The sequence below is a fragment of the Ostrinia furnacalis genome, unplaced genomic scaffold (assembly GCF_004193835.3).
Source record: "Ostrinia furnacalis isolate ACB-3 unplaced genomic scaffold, ASM419383v2 OfSCF0995, whole genome shotgun sequence".
Classification (NCBI taxonomy): domain Eukaryota; kingdom Metazoa; phylum Arthropoda; class Insecta; order Lepidoptera; family Crambidae; genus Ostrinia; species Ostrinia furnacalis.
Window position 1 is genome coordinate 605,053 of NW_021131234.1, and position 18,939 is coordinate 623,991.

General features: G+C 37.1%; 1 protein-coding gene across 1 annotated transcript; it reads left to right on the top strand.

The window, feature by feature from the left end:
* The first annotated feature begins 479 nt into the window (after positions 1-479).
* Hr96 (Nuclear hormone receptor HR96) lies at positions 480-18,392 on the top strand. The gene is made up of 12 exons (XM_028301811.1): positions 480-1,376; positions 5,759-5,890; positions 6,521-6,652; positions 7,814-7,928; positions 9,052-9,165; positions 9,642-9,767; positions 9,927-9,962; positions 11,504-11,617; positions 12,381-12,506; positions 13,945-14,034; positions 14,473-14,685; positions 16,304-18,392. The coding sequence occupies exons 1-12, from the start codon at positions 628-630 to the stop codon at positions 16,502-16,504; spliced, it is 2,148 nt and encodes a 715-aa protein (XP_028157612.1). The 5' UTR covers positions 480-627; the 3' UTR covers positions 16,505-18,392.
* The last annotated feature ends 547 nt before the right edge of the window (positions 18,393-18,939 follow it).

Here is an 18,939-nt window from a genome sequence, read left to right on the forward strand (position 1 = left end):
AAGTCGTACTAAAGTTCTTTGGACAATAATCTTTGGACAATTTCACACAGCGCCAGCTAGCCCCAAAGTAAGTAACTTAATGCTTGTGTTATGGGTGCTAGCTTAACGGATATACTACTTATACAGGGTGTTACTTTGCATTCTTGCCATATTTACAGAGGTAACTATATTACTGATACTGAACACAAATCCGTTAAAAAATAATGCCCGAAAATTTTGNTCTCCATACAAATCATTGCACTAAATTCCCTACTATCAACATCATTCCGCAAATTGAAAATTATTAACCAGAAGAAAACTGAATGCATTATCGCCTTGTCTTGAACATAATTAAAAAAAAAACTTTGACACATGGTGCAATTGACATTAGTGACAGTAAAATGACACCTAATTTATGACATTAGTCATCGAATGGATCAGATTATTTTATTTATCTTGAACATTTTCGCAAAATGTTACGTTATCAATAAACATTGATTAAATATCAATGTTGCTACCTAATCGCCCGTTCGTTTAACACGATGCCCGTGAGTGAATTTCCGAGTGACGCCTGTAGTCGCGCCTTACAAAGTAGTGGAATCCTTTTGTGTTTACTAAAGTGAATTTCTATGTTATTTTATTGTGAAAATGGATAGTTCCAGTGAGAATAGCGATAAAAAGAACGATGGGCCCGGTAACAAGAAGGAGATACCGTCTAATCTTCAGAAAATATGTTTAGTTTGCGGTGATAAGGCGCTAGGGTACAACTTTAACGCGATATCTTGTGAGAGTTGCAAAGCGTTTTTTCGACGCAATGCATTAGCTAGTAAGGAGTTCAAGTGTCCGTTCACGAACAACTGTGAGATTACTGTGGTAACACGTAGATTTTGTCAAAAATGTCGGCTGGAAAAATGTTTAGCGATAGGAATGGTGAAGGAGTTCATAATGTCAGAAGAGGACAAAGCAGAGAAGCGAAGAAAAATAGAAGAAAACCGCGCGAAGAAACGTCATCATAATTCTCCTGAAGACGCTGTCTCTAGCTCCAAAATAACAAAGCGGGACGATGAAATTACTAACACGTACATACCGCCACCTCAGGAACAAATAGTTCAGTATGATGTTCTGAATAGTACGACGTGTAGTCCGAGCAGTACGGTTCAGTCACCGTTGAGCAATGACTTGGAGTCATCGTTACATTCTCCGCCGATGTATTACGCTCCTCCGAGTGTGCAGAGTAGCGACGTGTACCCTATGAAGGTCAATCCTATTGAGGAGAAGACGATCATCAATAGATCATTATACGAGCACCGGTTGCAGCAAGAATCGTACAATATGTATGATACTATGGATAATAGTAATAGTTTATATGCTGAACTCCCAAAACAAAATAGTATAAGGTTTGTACATAATCTCAAAAATATTTTGTTAGTGTAAGCATCTTTTTTAGTAACTAGTATCATATCCAAAACCTTTAATCATTTAAAAAACCTGTAAAACAAAGTCATCTCTTTACTTAATTTTCAGAGATATTTTACAAAATGTTCTTCCTAAAACCAAAAATATGGAGGTATTTTGTAACTTTCATTATCCATTTGGAGACTGGATAGATTTCTGCATCTATTACTGGTATGCGCAGAAGAGATAAAAAGTGTAAACGTGTTACGTGAAAGGATTGCTTCAGCGAAACTGTGAGACAAAACGTTTATGTGTTGCGAAAACTAAAGCGAAATACCTACGCTTCGCCGTGCTAGACTGTGCCTTCATCAGAACGGAGGACACTTTGAACACTTGCTTCGCAGTACGTAAACTTTGTAAGTAGGAACTCATAAATAAATAATTAATTGTGAATAAGGTGATTTCATTTCATACTTAATTTATTAATTTGTAAAAATAGGGAACAATGTTATAAATTAATTAAAAGCCTAATAATTATTACGTATTTTTGACGGTCCTAAGCCCGTAAAGTAGAAACTGAGAGTAGAAAGGAAAATCTAAAATCAACTGAAGAGTATTTTAAAATAATTATTATGACTGGATAAAAAGGCTGGTACCCAGAGCCATAAAACATCACAGATTAATAAGAACTAGGCCACGCCCACTAAGTTTATTCCACTTGCACCTGTAGAAAGTGCGAGACAAAATTGGTTTATTCCAATTTGTACTGCAAAACGAAATTTACTAAAAACTCAGTGTATTTTCTTTATGGGAGTCTCTTGTTTATCTTAAATAATAGGTATTGGTCCCTACTTTTATCTCTGTGAATATGGCAAGAATGCAAAGTAACACGGTGTATACTTTGTTATTTAATGCCACAATCTCGAAATCTTATGCGTAGTACGTATACATCAATGATATTTTGTATGTAAATAATTCAAAACAAAACTCTTTTTTTCTCTTAACTCAAGGGATAGATTTCAGTGCGCTTCGGTTTGCAAATTAGTATTGGCCTAAGGAACAAAATGCACTATGGTTTCATTCTGGGCAGCACTTGGTCCAACTTCCATACATGGATTGGCACTGTCCTTTATTTCTTAAGCAAGAACATGAGTGTGTTTATCATTATTATTGGTTCCATTTTCCTATTCAGTCATCAACATCATTCCACAAATTGAAAATTATTAACCAGAAGAAAACTGAATGCGTTATCGCCTTGTCTGGAACATAATTATAAAAAAAAATCTTTGACACATGGTGCAACTGACATTAGTGACAGTAAAATGACACCTAATTTATGACATTAGTCATCAAATGGATCAGATTATTTTATTTATCTTGAACATTTTCGCAAAATGTTACGTTATCAATAAACATTGATTAAATATCAATGTTGCTACCTAATCGCCTGTTCGTTTAACACGATGCCCGTGAGTGAATTGCCGAGTGACGCCTGTAGTCGCGCCTTACAAAGTAGTGGAATCCTTTTGTGTTTACTAAAGTGAATTTCTATGTTATTTTACTGTGAAAATGGATAGTTCCAGTGAGAATAGCGATAAAAAGAACGATGGGCCCGGTACCAAGAAGGAGATACCGTCTAATCTTCAGAAAATATGTTTAGTTTGCGGTGATAAGGCGCTAGGGTACAACTTTAACGCGATTTCTTGTGAGAGTTGCAAAGCGTTTTTTCGACGCAATGCATTAGCTAGTAAGGAGTTCAAGTGTCCGTTCACGAACAACTGTGAGATTACTGTGGTAACACGTAGATTTTGTCAAAAATGTCGGCTGGAAAAATGTTTAGCGATAGGAATGGTGAAGGAGTTCATAATGTCAGAAGAGGACAAAGCAGAGAAGCGGAGAAAAATAGAAGAAAACCGCGCGAAGAAACGTCATCATAATTCTCCTGAAGATGCTGTCTCTAGCTCCAAAATAACGAAGCGGGACGATGAAATTACTAACACGTACATACCGCCACCTCAAGAACAAATAGTTCAGTATGATGTTCTGAATAGTACGACGTGTAGTCCGAGCAGTACGGTTCAGTCACCGTTGAGCAATGACTTGGAGTCATCGTTACATTCTCCGCCGATGTATTACGCTCCTCCGAGTGTGCAGAGTAGCGACGTGTACCCTATGAAGGTCAATCCTATTGAGGAGAAGACGATCATCAATAGATCATTATACGAGCACCGGTTGCAGCAAGAATCATACAATATGTATGATACAATGGACAATAGTAATAGTTTATATGCTGAACTCCCAAAACAAAATAGTATAAGGTTTGTACATAATCTCTAAAATATTTTGTTAGTGTACAAACATTTTTTTATTTCTTAGTAGTGCTTACAAACTGTATCATATCCAAAACCTTTAATTGTTAAAAAAACCTGTAAAACAAAGTCATCTCTTTACTTAATTTTCAGAGATATTTTACAAAATGTTCTTCCTAAAACCAAAAATATGGAGGTATTTTGTAACTTTCATTATCCATTTGGAGACTGGATAGATTTCTGCATCTATTAAAACAAAAATCCAAATGAAAACTTGTTGATAAAATTATAATCAATGAAAGTTAGCACTGTTTTTCTCTTTCCACCAAAGTAAAAAAAAATGCCATCTAATAATGTTTAACATTTTTTTATCAACAAGATACTACACTAATCAAGGTTATTTAATGTTTTCTTAAATCACATAGTGAGTCACAACAAAACATGTAATAAGTTGGTCAAGGGCAAGTTGAAATAAAATTGCTTCCTATACTATTTTTATCTCAATGTAAAATTTGTTTTATAAGTACCTACCTTAAACAGATTTTTTCAAAGTTATTATAATTTCTTAGCATTAAAAGTAGCATCACAGAATAATAATAAGTACTACGTACAGAAGTTTTACTTCGCGAAGGTATTTAAAAAAATGTATGCTCAATGTCATTAACAATATGGTGTAATTTAGCCTGTCTCAAGAGTCAAGCACCATTTTGTTGACAAACGTCAATGATCGGCACTGCGCCGAAGCTATAGGGCTGACTTCGGTAAAATGATGTGACGTGAGGTGCCCAACTGCGGAAAATGGCGAAGGAAATATGATTTAGCATGAATTATGATGAATAATATTCACTACTTATTTACCTCTCAGTGTCTTGAGGCAACTTAAAAAAGTACATTCTGTGTTTTTATTATTATTTAGGCAGTTAAATACTGCACAGTATTTAGTACACCATTTTCTTTATTGTCTTCCATCATACACAAGAATACGCGTGCGTGAGTCAATGTTCGCTCGTATGTGAGGCCTTGTCGAATAGTATCCTGTAGGTGGGCCATCGTGCGTGTTTTGTTTTCGATGTAAACTCGCGGAGATGAACAGGCCTGGTAGCATCTTAAACTAAATCCTTACTAATATTATAAATGCGACAACTCTGTCTGTCTCTGTATCGCTTTCACGCCTAAACCACTGAACCGATTTTTATGAAATTTTTAATATAGTTTGAGTCCCGAGAAAGGACATAGTATAGTTTTTATCCCGGTTTTTGAAACAGGGACGCGCGCGATAAAGTTTTTCTGTGACAGACAAAATACCACGCGGGCGAAGCCGCGGGCGGAAAGCTAGTTATAAATAAATAGTGACCCACCCCTGCTTCGCACAGGTACAATACTTAAAAAAACCCTTCCTCTTGAATTACTCTATCTATAAAAAAAACCGCATCAAAATCGGTTGTGTAGTTTTAAAGATCTAACCGTACATAGGGACACACAGAAAAGCGACTTTGTTCTATAATATTATTATGTAGTAATGAACAAATTAAACTGCCTAATGCACCAGTTATTTTTTTTTTTTTTTTCAATTTACCTATAGATTACAGACTTACTGGTTTGTATTTAGCCTTGATAAGAGCTGGTCCATGACGCGTTTTATCAGAACGCGCGACTGCATGTGGACAAAATGTAGGTATGAACCTCGTATCTCAATATCGCGTGATTCGAAACGCGCGAGTAAAAACGCGTCATCTGGACCAGCTTAAACGGGACTATTCCCACCTCTCGTTCCCACTGCAACTCCTGTGTAGCCAGGATCTACAGCTTGACCACCAATAAAGCCTAACAAGTGAAGTTAAAGTTTGTCCTTTGGAAAGTTAAACTGTCATTGGACCCGCAACAAAATAATCAAAAGACATAGGAGTTTCAAGTTAAAGTTCGACTTCCCTTTAGTGCAAAGGGGATTATAGGAGACAAAACAAAGGTTGAAAGGTCTAAGATGCTTGTTGGAAGTCATAACAAGCACATGTTTACATCGAAAAATACAGCTAATTACTCACGGAAGAATAACATTTATACAAACAATGTTCCAGGTCAATATTAACCAACGGCGACACGATGACGTACACTGAGCCGAAGCGGCAGCACGTTTGTGAGGAGATACCGTCCACCAGCACCAACCCCGACGTCAATAAGGCCCGGGACATACTGCAGGATGTTGAGAGGTATACCAGTTTAAATTGGACTGCCTAATTTAGGCTAGGCGTTGACCATCGATTTTTAGTAGGCCGATAGTTGGGCCCGATTCTAATTTGTATGATGAATCGGCCGATACCAAATCGGTGTAATGTGCGCGCTTTCATACATCTCCATACTGACACAGAATAAGTAATAGTACAGGTACAGAAGGATTACTCCGCAAGACGATTTAAATAAATGCGAGTCTTGCTACGACGCAATACAGTGGAATTCAGCTCGCACAGCACTACGTACCTACCTACAATTTTATTCACCTACAAGTTTTGTCTCTTTCTATCGCGTGCCTCTGAACTCTTCTTACGCTGTTAGGGTTGCTGTCTAATGAAAAAATAATTAATCTACTTATNCCCCAATTTTCCACCCTTGGGGGTTGTTTTTTCTATCATTAAATTTAAATGGGACCACCCTTGAGGTATTACCTATACGCCGAAAAAAGATTTGTTCAAATCGGTTCATAATTGGCGGAGTTATCGCGTAACAAACATAGAAAAAAAAAAACATACGGGTCGAATTGAGAACCTCCTCCTTTTTTGAAGTCGGTTGAAAATACAGCTAATTACTCACGGAAGAATAATATTTCACAAAAAATGTTCCAGGTCAATATTAACCAACGGCGACACGATGACGTACACTGAGCCGAAGCGGCAGCACGTTTGTGAGGAGATACCGTCCACCAGCACCAACCCCGACGTCAATAAGGCCCGGGACATACTGCAGGATGTTGAGAGGTATATCAAAATCAAAATCAAAAATATTTATTCAGTTTAGACCACAAGTGGCACTTATGAATATACCAGTTTAAATTGGACTGCCTAATTTAGGCTAGGCGTTGACCATCGATTTTTAGTTGGCCGATAGTTGGGCCCGATTCTAATTTGTATGAAGAATCGGCCGATACCAAATCGGTGTAATGTGCGCACTTCCATACATCTCCATACTGATTAACAGCCCGACCCAACTATCGGCCAACTAATAGTCGATGGTCTGCGCCTAGGCTTAAACAACTACATATTATTGTCACCTATGATCCACGAATAAACGCTTTTAATTTGATTTGGAATTGTACAAAATCCTTCCAAATTAAAGAGATGGTTGGTGTATAGTCATTGTAACCTTAAGTAAAATCTCCTAAACCACATAACTACATAACTAATTAACTTTTAAGATCACAAGAAACTCAAGGTAACGGTTATCCTCTTCTGGGATGAGCAATTAGCTAGCTATTATATTGAAACTTATCTGTCTCAAAGTTGATAGCAAGTCTAATCAACACAATATTTGGGGTGTGCCATAAAGACCACTTTAAACTTGACCTAGATACCCTACAAAACATTAAACTGACTGTTAATAAAATATTTACATTTTGAAGTCATCATTATTATTTGGTCTTTGTCATCATCATAGTGTCATAGTCGTCATCGCGAGCTTATAGCAGTGATTAACCAGGTGAGATACAGGCCAAGAGCTTCCTCGTTGTTGATAAAAAAAAAAAAATACGCCTCGCCCAATACAATACGTGCCATACTGCCCTGTCTTCAGCTTAACGCAGCTTCTGCCGGCGCCCTTTCCCAATTAGCCTCTCCACTTAGCTCAGTGGTTCTTAACCGGTAGGAGGCATACCAAGTGGTCCACGAAGACATCGTAATAAACAAGTGACGTGACGTGATGAGTCGAGTCAACACAACGTAAACGGCGCACAGTGGCGAGAAATCGACCTCCCCTTTCATAGGATTTTGGAAAAAAAAGTGGTCCCTGACAAGACAGATATTTGGTAAAATGGTCCCTCGTGACTTAAAGGTTAAGAACCACTGACCTAGCTAAAGGGCTTCCTAAACCTTTGGTCCTTTACTATAATAGTCATTTTAATAATCTTAACTAATTCTCCACAGAATAGAACCCAACTCAATGGAGTCGATCCTATGCGAAGCCATCAAGCTGGAGTTCGAAGCCTACACATCTGTGAACCCGTGCGGCTNTTGCGGCTCTTCGCGAGAACTGAATGAGGTAATAGAGATCAGGGATGTTATGGATATCCGTAACCGTAACCGAAATTTTCGGAATCCGAAATAAAGAAATATCCGAAACCAAAAATAAAGAAATATCAAAAGTTTCGGATGTAGGCAGTTAATTTTTTTTATTTAAAGCCATAACAGCCTGATTTATCTTTATAATGCCATCTAATATCAATTTTAATTTTGAAAGTGTGCGGCCATAAATGAGCCGTGTTGGACAACTTTCGGATATCCGAAATAAAAAAATATCCGTAACCGTAACTGAAACCTGTATAATATTATTCCTAAATCCGTAACCGTATCCATAATCGAAACTACATATCCATAACATAGAGCCGATCTATCATATCAGCCTGCTATTAGACAAAATCCTTCCAAATCAAAGAGATGCTCGGTATAATTTCTTGTCATTACAACCTAAAGTAGATTTTCCAAAACCTCATAACTAACCCTTAGGGCTATATTTCACCGGGACACCATGGCGGCGCAACCAGCTGCATACATTTTGTTGGTAGCGGCGACTGGTTGCACCGCCATGTTGTCCCGGTGAAATATGTATAGCTCTAAGTAATATTTTAAGTTAAGGCTCTTCCTGGAACTGAATGAGGTAACAGACTGCTATTAGTCACTGGCCACAGAGGTTTATATGAAGGAAAAGCTAAATAAGTGACAGTACAATAATGACTATATTTGATGAATCATTTGATATGTTTAAACACAAAACGTACATATTATTTATTTAATGGTTGTTAATCTTAATTAACCAATACCTTAGTATTGACTAAATATTAATTTGAATTGAATATTAGATGATATTTTGTGAGCAGAGACAATTCAGTGTCATGATATTATTTACTTGGGAATGAAACAGAGAATTAAAATTAGTCGTAGATTAAGATTTCATTAAAGAGTGCAATGGTACTTTTTCAACACCCGGGCTAGGTAGAATGCGCGCCATGGTAAAATGTTGTCGGCGATTTTAGACGACAAATATATATTTGCTTGTCGTGCAAAATCGATAAAATCCATGATAAAAGTTTATCGTGACGCGCATCCTAAGCCTACAGAAACAAAGTCCGATCAAGAGCTAACTAATTTCAGTATTAATCTTCCAGGTAGAGCGAGCGAAGCTGAATGAGCTATTAGTTGCCAATAAGGCGCTCCACGCGCCTATAGAAGACGATATCTCACAGCTCATCGGCGATACCGCCAGCACAGCAGGGCTGAAGGTACTAGCTATAGCCATTACAATACACATTTTTGTTGGAATTCACTATTTTTCCCCCTGGGATTGAACACAATAATCTCGCGAGAAATAAATTAAGAATCAAGTTCCAGTCCAGTGGTAAAAACTAGCGGCAAAACGCAATTTTTTCTGTTCGTGGGTTTGTTATAAGGCCGCTTGGCTAGTTATGATCGACATATTTAAAGCTGATTTGCAACATCTTAGTTTAACTTTAACAAACGTGAAGAATCTGTCAATCACTATACATAAACAATTTTGGCAGTTGTAGGTTGTAAGAGTTGTATATCTTCGGCCTATAATATAGATAAATAGATCTGAACAATGTTTTATAATATTTCTGTCTAATTGTATTTTCGAAAAAGTCAACCAGCTGAAATTATGAATCGTTGAAAAAGGCCTATATTCAGCAGTGGACATCCTATGGCCGAAACGATGATGATGATGAATATTGTTTCCCAGGAGGGCGACGGCAAGCACGACCCTCGGCTGATCACGATCGTGAACCTGACTGCAGTCGCCATCCGCCGCGTCATCAAGCTGGCCAAGAAGATCAACGCCTTCAAGAACATGTGCGAGGAAGACCAGGTAACATACACAGAAAAAAATTGAAGCAGTTTTTAGGTCAAATTTCGGACAAAAATAAATAAAAACAAAAATGACAAAAAAAAGTAGCTCACTTAGGGTCAAATGGGCGAACTTGTATTCTTAAAATGACCTTACCTATAACTCACCCACGAAATTTGTCTAACGTTGTGCGGCTCTTCTCGGGAACTGAATGAGGTAATAGAGGTCAGGGATGTTATGGATATCCGTAACCGTAACCGAAACTTTCGGATATCCGAAATAAAAAAATATTCGAAACCATAACCGTAACCGATTCAAAAGTTTCGGATAGTTTCGGATGTAGGCAGTTATTTATTTTTTTTGTATAGCATTATTTATGTAAAGCCATAACAGCCTGATTTACCTTTATAATGCCATCTAGTATCAATTTTAATTTTTTTATTACTCTTTATTCGATGTAAAGTGTGCGGCCATAAATGAGACGTGTTGGACAACTTTCGGATATCCGAAATAAAAAAATATCCGAAACCGAAATCGGTATAATATTATTCCTATATCCGTAACCGTATCCATAACCGAAACTACATAATATATTAGACAAAATCCTTCCAAATCAAAGATGCTCTGTATAATTTCTTGTCATTACAACCTAAAAGAGAATTTTACAAAACCTCATAACTAACCCTTAGCCTAAGTAATATTTTAAGTTAAGGCACAGAATAATAATAAGTACTACGTACAGAAGTTTTACTTCAGAAGGTATTTAAAAAAATGTATGCTCAATGTCCTTAACAATATGATGTAATTTAGCCTGTCTCAAGAGTCAAGCACCATTTTGTTGACAAACGTCAGTGATCGGCACTGCGCCGAAGCTACTAGGGCTGACTTCGGTAAAATGATGTGACGTGAGGTGCCAAACTGCAGAAAATGGCGGAGGAATACATGATTAAGCATTAATTATCATGAATAATATTAACTACTTATTTATCTCTCAGTGTCTTGAGGCAACTTAAAAAAGTACATTCTGTGTTTTATTATTATTTAGGCAGTTAAATACTGCACAGTATTTAGTACACCATTTTCTTTATTTTCTTCCATCATACACAAGAATACGCGTGCGTGAGTCAATGTTCGCTCGTATGTGAGGCCTTGTCGAATAGTACTCGTATCCTGTAGGTGGGCCTTCGTGCGTGTTTTGTTTTCGATGTAAACTCGCGGAGATGCACAGGCCTGGTTAAGGCTCTTCCCGGGAACTGAATGAACTAATGATGAGTTATTAGTCATTGACCACAGAGGTTTATCTGAAGGAAAAACTAATAAGTGACAATACAATAATGACCATATTTGAATGAATCATTTGATTATTTTTAAACACAAAACGTACATATTATTTATTGAATGGTTGTTAATTAAGGTATTGACTAAATATTAATTGGAATTGAATACTGGATGATATTTTGTGAGCAGAGACAATTCAGTGTCATGATATTATTTACTTGGGAATGAAATAGAGAATTAAAATGAGTCATAGAATAAGATTTCATTAAAGATAGCAATGGTATTTCTTCAACACCCGGGCTAGATATGATGCATGCGCGCCATAGTAAAATCTTATCAGCGATTTTAGACGACAAATGGATGAGCTTATCGTGCAAAATCGATAAAATATCTTGATGAAAGTTTATCGTGACGCGCATCCTAAGCCTACAGAAGCAAAGTCAAACAAGTGCTAGCTAATCCCAGTATTATTCTTCCAGGTAGAGCGAGCGAAGCTAAATGAGCTATTAGTTGCCAATAAGGCGCTCCACGCGCCTATAGAAGACGATATCTCACAGCTCATCGGCGATACCGCGAGCACAGCCGGGTTGAAGGTACTAGCTATAGCCATTACAATACACATTTTTGTTGGAATTCACTATTTTTTCCCCTGGGATTGAACACAATAATCTTGCGAGAAATAAATTAAGAATCAAGTTCCAGTCCAGTGGTAAAAACTAGCGGACGCAATTTTTTCTGTTCGTGGGTTGTTATAAGGCCGCTTGGCTAGTTATTATCGACATATCTAAAGCTGAGTTGCACCATCTTACTTTAACTTTAACAAACGTCAAGAATCTGTCAATCACTATACAAAAAGTTTTGGCAGTTGTAGGTTGTAAAATAGCCTATTCCAAATGAAGCTGGCGTATATCTTCGGCCTTTAATATACAGGCTGTTAGGTAAATGTGTATATGAGCCGACACTAGCCCATGTTAACATGGTCATATAAATGGTATGGTGAAGTCAGAAAATTTATATCTTCATTTTAATTATTTTATTTTTCATACAAATCGGATTTTATAAAATTTATTTAATATGAAAATTAAAAAAATTAAAATGATGAAATCAAATTTCTGACTTCACCATACCATTTATATGCCCATGTTAACATGGGCTAGTGTCGGCTCATATACCCATTTACCTAACACCCTGTAGATAAATAGATCTAAACAATGTTTTATAATATTTCTGTCTAATTGTATTTTTGAAATAGTCTACCAAGCTGAAATCATCAATCATTGAAAGAGGAATCATCAATCATTCAGCAGTGGACATCCTATGGCCGAAACGATGATGATGATGAATGTTGTTTCCCAGGAGGGCGACGGCAAGCACGACCCTCGGCTGATCACGATCGTGAACCTGACTGCAGTCGCCATCCGCCGCGTCATCAAGCTGGCCAAGAAGATCAACGCCTTCAAGAACATGTGCGAGGAAGACCAGGTGAGATACACAGAAAAAAATTGAAGCAGTTTTTAGGTCAAATTTCGGACAAAAATGACAAAAAAAGTAGCTCACTTAGGGTCAAATGGGCGAACTTGTATTCTTAAAATGACCTTACCTATAACTCACCCACGAAGTTTGTCTANGAACAGGTTAGTTTTGACGCTTGGAGTACTACACCGGCCTCTAACAGTGCATCTAGATATTGTGAAGTGAGAATGTGTCTGTCATAGGCTAGCTTATAAAACTGATCACTTACTGTATTGTACTACTTACGCCAGACAGACACAAAATATTGCATTGAGACGTCCTCAAGCTAGAATAGATAAAATCTTGTTGATTCTGACTGTACAATATCACGATGATCATACTATTCGGTGTACACTTACACTAACTCAAAAAAATCTTTATTCCAGAATTCCTACTACTACCTCTTACGGCGGTACCTCGAAAGCGTCTACCCGGGATGCGAAGCGAAGTCCACCTTCCTGAAGCTGATCCAAAAGATACTAGAACTCCGCAAACTGGCCGAGGAGGTCACGGGAGTGTATCTGGATGTCAACCCCATAGAACCGCTGCTGATGGAGATTTTCGACCTCAAACACCATGCCGCATGAGGTTGGAAAGATTTTTGTAGTTGAGTATTGTTTGATGCCCCTGTATGACGCCATTTTGGATTACCAGTGTTGCCAGGTTCAAAAATGTATTTATAAAAATAGAGTAGGGTATCGCTTTAATTAGAATAAATTTTTTTAGGCAGTTTTAGAAACAAGTAGTTATTTGCAGTGTATGAAAAATAGAAAATAAAGCCAACGTCCAATTATTACCCAATAATTAATTTTCATTGTCACTGTTATTATTCAACAATAGATTTGTAACAAAAGCAATAATGTGCCTTTTCTTGTAATTAAATGGATAGTTTTAAGAGAAAACCAGGTTATTTTGATAAAATAATAAAAAATAAAACAATTTTTGGACCTGACCACATGTTGCCAAGCAAAATGTTACAATTTAGATAATAATCTGGCGTCATACGATAAAATAGTAATAAATCATATCACAGGGTATTTGTACGTAGTGTGTACTACGTGATGCATGCTATACATAACGCAATAATGTACATAGACTAATAGATAAATACATTAGACATATTTTAGATNTTTGTCTAACGTTCTACCAAACAACCTGTATTTCAGTATGACATGTTTTAACTTTTTCAGCACACTTAAAAAGGTTTAGATAAACTATAGCTTATCTTGCCAAGTTGGACACACGCACTGGTTCCGTAACACCGTACAAAATTGAAGACATTTTATTTTTTGTGAATCGAACATAAACCAAAACGCGTTCTTTGTTCTCTTCAATACCTTTTAGCACTTAACTAACCACACCCACTTGACAAAAGCCTGTAAAATAAAAACTTTTTTTATCTTTTCAGGTTGCTCTTCTAAAAGGCGGGTGCATAGAAGTGATGATATTAATTAGTACAATGACGTATTATTACGACGGCCAAAGAAATCAGTGGAAGGTAAGCATTTATTTCTGTTCCACATCTACTTAATATCATTAACATGATAGTTTTTTATCCCTTCGTGCAGAATCTACTCTATTACTGTAGCTATACTACTCGTTATGAGGAAATTAACCAAAATTCGTAACCAACATTGCAATTTGCACTCGCGATCATTTCAAAGTTCAAATTCCTAAAAATGAATGTCTCGACACGACCGAAGCTAGCCGAGAATGTAGTCTGTTATGATAGTGGCGCCCTCCAGTTAATGTTAAACTTGTAAACTTAACGGCTGGTGAGGCACCCGCTGGAAACCAGGGGCACGCGTGTCTCGATTTATACTGAGAGGCGTCTTTTTCACAGGAAAATACTTTTCCCTGTTTTTTTCTCTATGTTCGGTATTATTTATGTTATTTTCATGTCAAATAAAGTGTTTTTCTATTTCTACTTCCCCAGATCCCCCAAGTCCAAGACCAGTTCGGCTGCATTCGCACGGACGTTCTCAAACTTGCCACCGGCAACATATACCGCTCGTACGAGTCGTTCATTCGCTCGTTCGATCCGCAGTGGCGCGCCGACGAGCACGTCACGCTAATTATGTCCGCCATTGTATTATTTACGCCGGATAGACCCAAGATTGTTCATAAAGACGTCGTGAAGTTAGAACAGGTCAGTTGTCATTCTCCGCCATTGTACTGTTTACGTGAAACTGGTCCAAGATTCTTCATAAAGACGTGGTCAAGCTCGAACAGGTGAGATATAGGCTCTTGGGAGTTGGGACCGCTGATTATGTCCGCCATTGTACTGTTACGCCGGATAGACCCAAGATTGTTCATAAAGACGTCGTGAAGTTAGAACAGGTCAGTTGTAGCATATAGCATCATGTTCACCATTTATAGCAGGACACTGATCATGTTCACCATTAGTAACAGGACACTGATCATGTTCGCAATTTATAGCGGGACACTGATCATGTTCGCACTTAATAGCGGGACACTGATCACATTCGCCATTGTTCTGATCACTCTAAAATGGCCCAAGATACCTAGTGCACAGAGACGTGGTCAAGCTAGAACAGGTCAGTTGTGGTCATACATCAATGGCTCCGAACATTGATCGTGACCGGCAACATCTATCGTTCCTACGAGTCGTTCATTCGCTCGTTCGATCCGCAGTGGCGCGCCGACGAGCACGTCACGCTGATTATGTCCGCCATTGTATTGTTCACGCCGGATAGACCAAAGATTGTTCATAGGGACGTCGTGAAGTTAGAACAGGTCAGTTGTAGCATATATTTATTTATTTAAAGACTTTATTGCACACACAACAATGTTCTGTACAAAAAGGCGAGCTTAATGCCATACGTCATTCTCTACCAGCTGACATCATGTTCGCCATTGTAGCAGGATACTGATCATGTTCGCCATTTATAGCAGGACACTGATTACAATCGCCTTCGTGCTGTTTTATGCTATACTGGTTCAAGATTGTTCATAAAAATGACGTGAAGTTAGAACAGGTCAGTTGTAGCATATAGCGTCATTTTCGCCATTTATAACAGGACACTGATCACATTTGCCATTGTGTTGTTTTACGCTAGACCAGCCCAAGATTGTGCACAGAGACGTGGTCAAGCTGGAGCAGGTCAGTTGTAGCATGTAACAGGACACTGATCATGTTCGCCATTTATAGCAGGACACTGATCATGTTCGCCATTATAGCAGAACACTAATCATGTTCGCCATCGTTCTGTTCACGCCGGATAGACCCAAGATCGTACATAGGGACGCGGACGTGGTAAAACTGGAACAGGTCAGTTGTAGGATATAGCAGGACACTGATCAAACTGATCACATCCGCCATTGTACTGTTCACGCCACGTACTGTCAAACTAGAACAGGTCAGTTGTAGGTGCTTTGGACTACTGATCATGTTCGCCATTGCGCTAGACTGGCCCAAGATGACGTGTGACGTGATCAAGCTGGAACAGGTCAATTGTAGGATATAACACTCGCTTGGAACAACCTTACTGTCTTATAAAACTGATCACATACGCCATTGTACCTATTCACGCCAAATTTATTTCGAATTTACAGACCCACGATAGTTTTTAACAGACTTCAAAAAAGGAGGAGGTTATATGTTCGGCTGTATGTATTTATTTGCAGTTGAAATTGATGCTGACTTTACCTGTAAAGTGTGGTTCCTTATTACGGGTACTTTTCATGCTAATTATTTCCGCCATTCTGTGTACACTTTCACTAACTCAAAAAAATCTTAATTCCAGAATTCCTACTACTACCTCTTACGGCGGTACCTCGAAAGCGTATACCCGGGATGCGAAGCGAAGTCCACCTTCCTGAAGCTGATCCAAAAGATTCTAGAACTCCGCAAACTGGCCGAGGAGGTCACGGGAGTGTATCTGGACGTCAACCCCATAGAACCGCTGCTGATGGAGATTTTCGACCTCAAACACCATGCCGCATGAGGTTGGAATGATTTTTGTAGTTGAGTATTGTTTGATGCCCCTGTATGACGCCATTTTGGATTACCAGTGTTGCCAGGTTCAAAAATTTATTTATAAAAATAGGGTAGGGTATCGCTTTAATTAGAATAAAATTTGTTTAGGCAGTTTTAGAAGCAAGTAGAGTTATTTGCAGTTAATGAAAAATAGAAAATCCAATATCCATAGATGTTAAATTTCATGGTCCCTATTATTATTATTAAACAATAGTTTGTAACAAAAGCAATTGTGTGCCTTTTCTTATAATTAAATGGATAGTTTTAAAGAAAACCAGGTTATTTTGATAAAATAATAACAAATAAAAAATTTTTGGACCTGACCACGTTGCCAAGCAAAATGTTACAATTTAGATAAATAATCTGGCGTCATACGGTTAAATAGTAATAAATCATATCACAGGGTATTTGTACGTAGTGTGTGTACTACGTGATGCATGCTATACATAACGCAATAATGCACATAGACTAATAGATAAATATATTAGATATGTTTTAGATAACAGCAGTAGCAAAAGGAGTTTGTATTATTAGAATACAGAGCCTTTTTACAAAAAGTTAAACGCGCGTTGAACATTCCGTTTAAATTTTCATTTAGTATGAACATTACATTTTAAACCAGTTTTCAACGCGCGTGTAACTTTTTTTGTAATAAGGCCCAATGCGTTTTGTGGAAAATCAACCTATTTGGTTAACATTTTTATACAATATCTTGGGGAATATACAACCGTGAATATCGATCTTATTAGCTGACGTATGTTTTGGAAGCTAGCGCCTTTTTTGCCCAAAACTTGTATAAAATCAAGCATAGATTCTGTGATTGCTTTAAATTGTCTTTCACACACTTGATTTTAAATGGAGTTTATAAAAAGTATAACGTACCAGGCCTAATCAGTGAGCAATAAAAAATATTCTAATTTAGTTTAGATTCCCAGAAGATCACACAGTATATTTTGGGTCTTTGTTAGTTTGTTATCAGTTTCAACTCGCTATATTTTAACTGGGACTCAAGTGTCAAATATTCCGCCATTTTAACCAAAAAGATATGGGGGAAAATAAAAAAATTTAACGCTTAAAAGTAAGCGAATACTTAGATTTAATTTGTATATATTTTTCTAGAAGTGTATTTATTAGAAAATTAATCTATCATTGTTTTAGAATGGTTTATGTACTCGTTGACAGTCGATCCGGCTGGACAGATTACGGTTAGATTGTTTTAAGCGAGGTTTAGACTAGCAATGAAAGTTGCAGAAGTTGACTTGCCACCGCTATTTACATAGTGGTAAACAGCTTGCGGAAGTCAACTTCTGCAAGTTTTATTGTTATTCTAAACCTCGAATTAGAGGTATGCTATTTGCTTTAAAATTTACAACGCAATAACGTTGTACATATCGTATCGTTAGGCCCACTTGCACGCGTAGGGTGTGACTATTTGGAATAAAATTTAAATTAGGCTGGGTTTCCTGGGTTGGACCATCTTACTTTAACTTTAACAAACGTCAAAAGTCTGTCAGACTACAAAAAACCGGTTATCGTTATAGTCACGGTTAAAATAAGTTGGTGCAATTCAGCCTTAATTTTTTTTTAAAAAGAGGGTTATATTTTCATGGATTCAAGGTAAGTTTTGAGTTGGGTTTTACTTTTTATAATGTTTAAAGGATCAAAATATTTTTTCTTTAAAAAATCGGATTGTTACAACATGTTTTTGTTTGTTTTTGGGATAGTTATAAAATGAATCAAATGCAGACTGACTTTATTGATAAATTAATGTTTTGACTGACTTTTGTTTCTAAGCTACTTTTAGTAGTAATAATTCAGTCAAAGTATAAGGGTGGGTTGCACCATCTTACTTTAACTTTGACAAACGTCAAAAATCTGTCAAACTCCATACAAAATACACCGGTTATCGTCATAGTTACGGTCAAAGTTAGGTGGTGCAACTCAGCCTAAGCAGGTTAGAGTATTTCTTTGGAATAAAGACTGCAAACAAAACAGCAATAATAAATAGTACTGGCACAGATAATATGTACTGGTAACTTATTAAATTGTTCATTGTGGTATGATCTCTAATGTATTTCTTTGTTTTTGGAATATCACAATATTCCAGGATGTCCTTGGTATTACAAGTGACTTACATCACAAAAATTCATTTTATGGATAACTTTTTACTTTAGAACCATAGTTTTTTACATACATTATGTAATGCATTTTATTCAAACTATTTATTTTATTGACTCATAGTTTTATGTATATCCCATTATTTTAGTAGATTTTAGCACTTTAGCTGCCACAATTTTCTTGGGTTAGTTATCCTGGCAGCTAAAGTGTTAAATAGTAACTTAATGTGCCAATAAGGTTTCGGTTTATGTATTTATTCATTTATGTGTAAAAGTGAAAATTTAT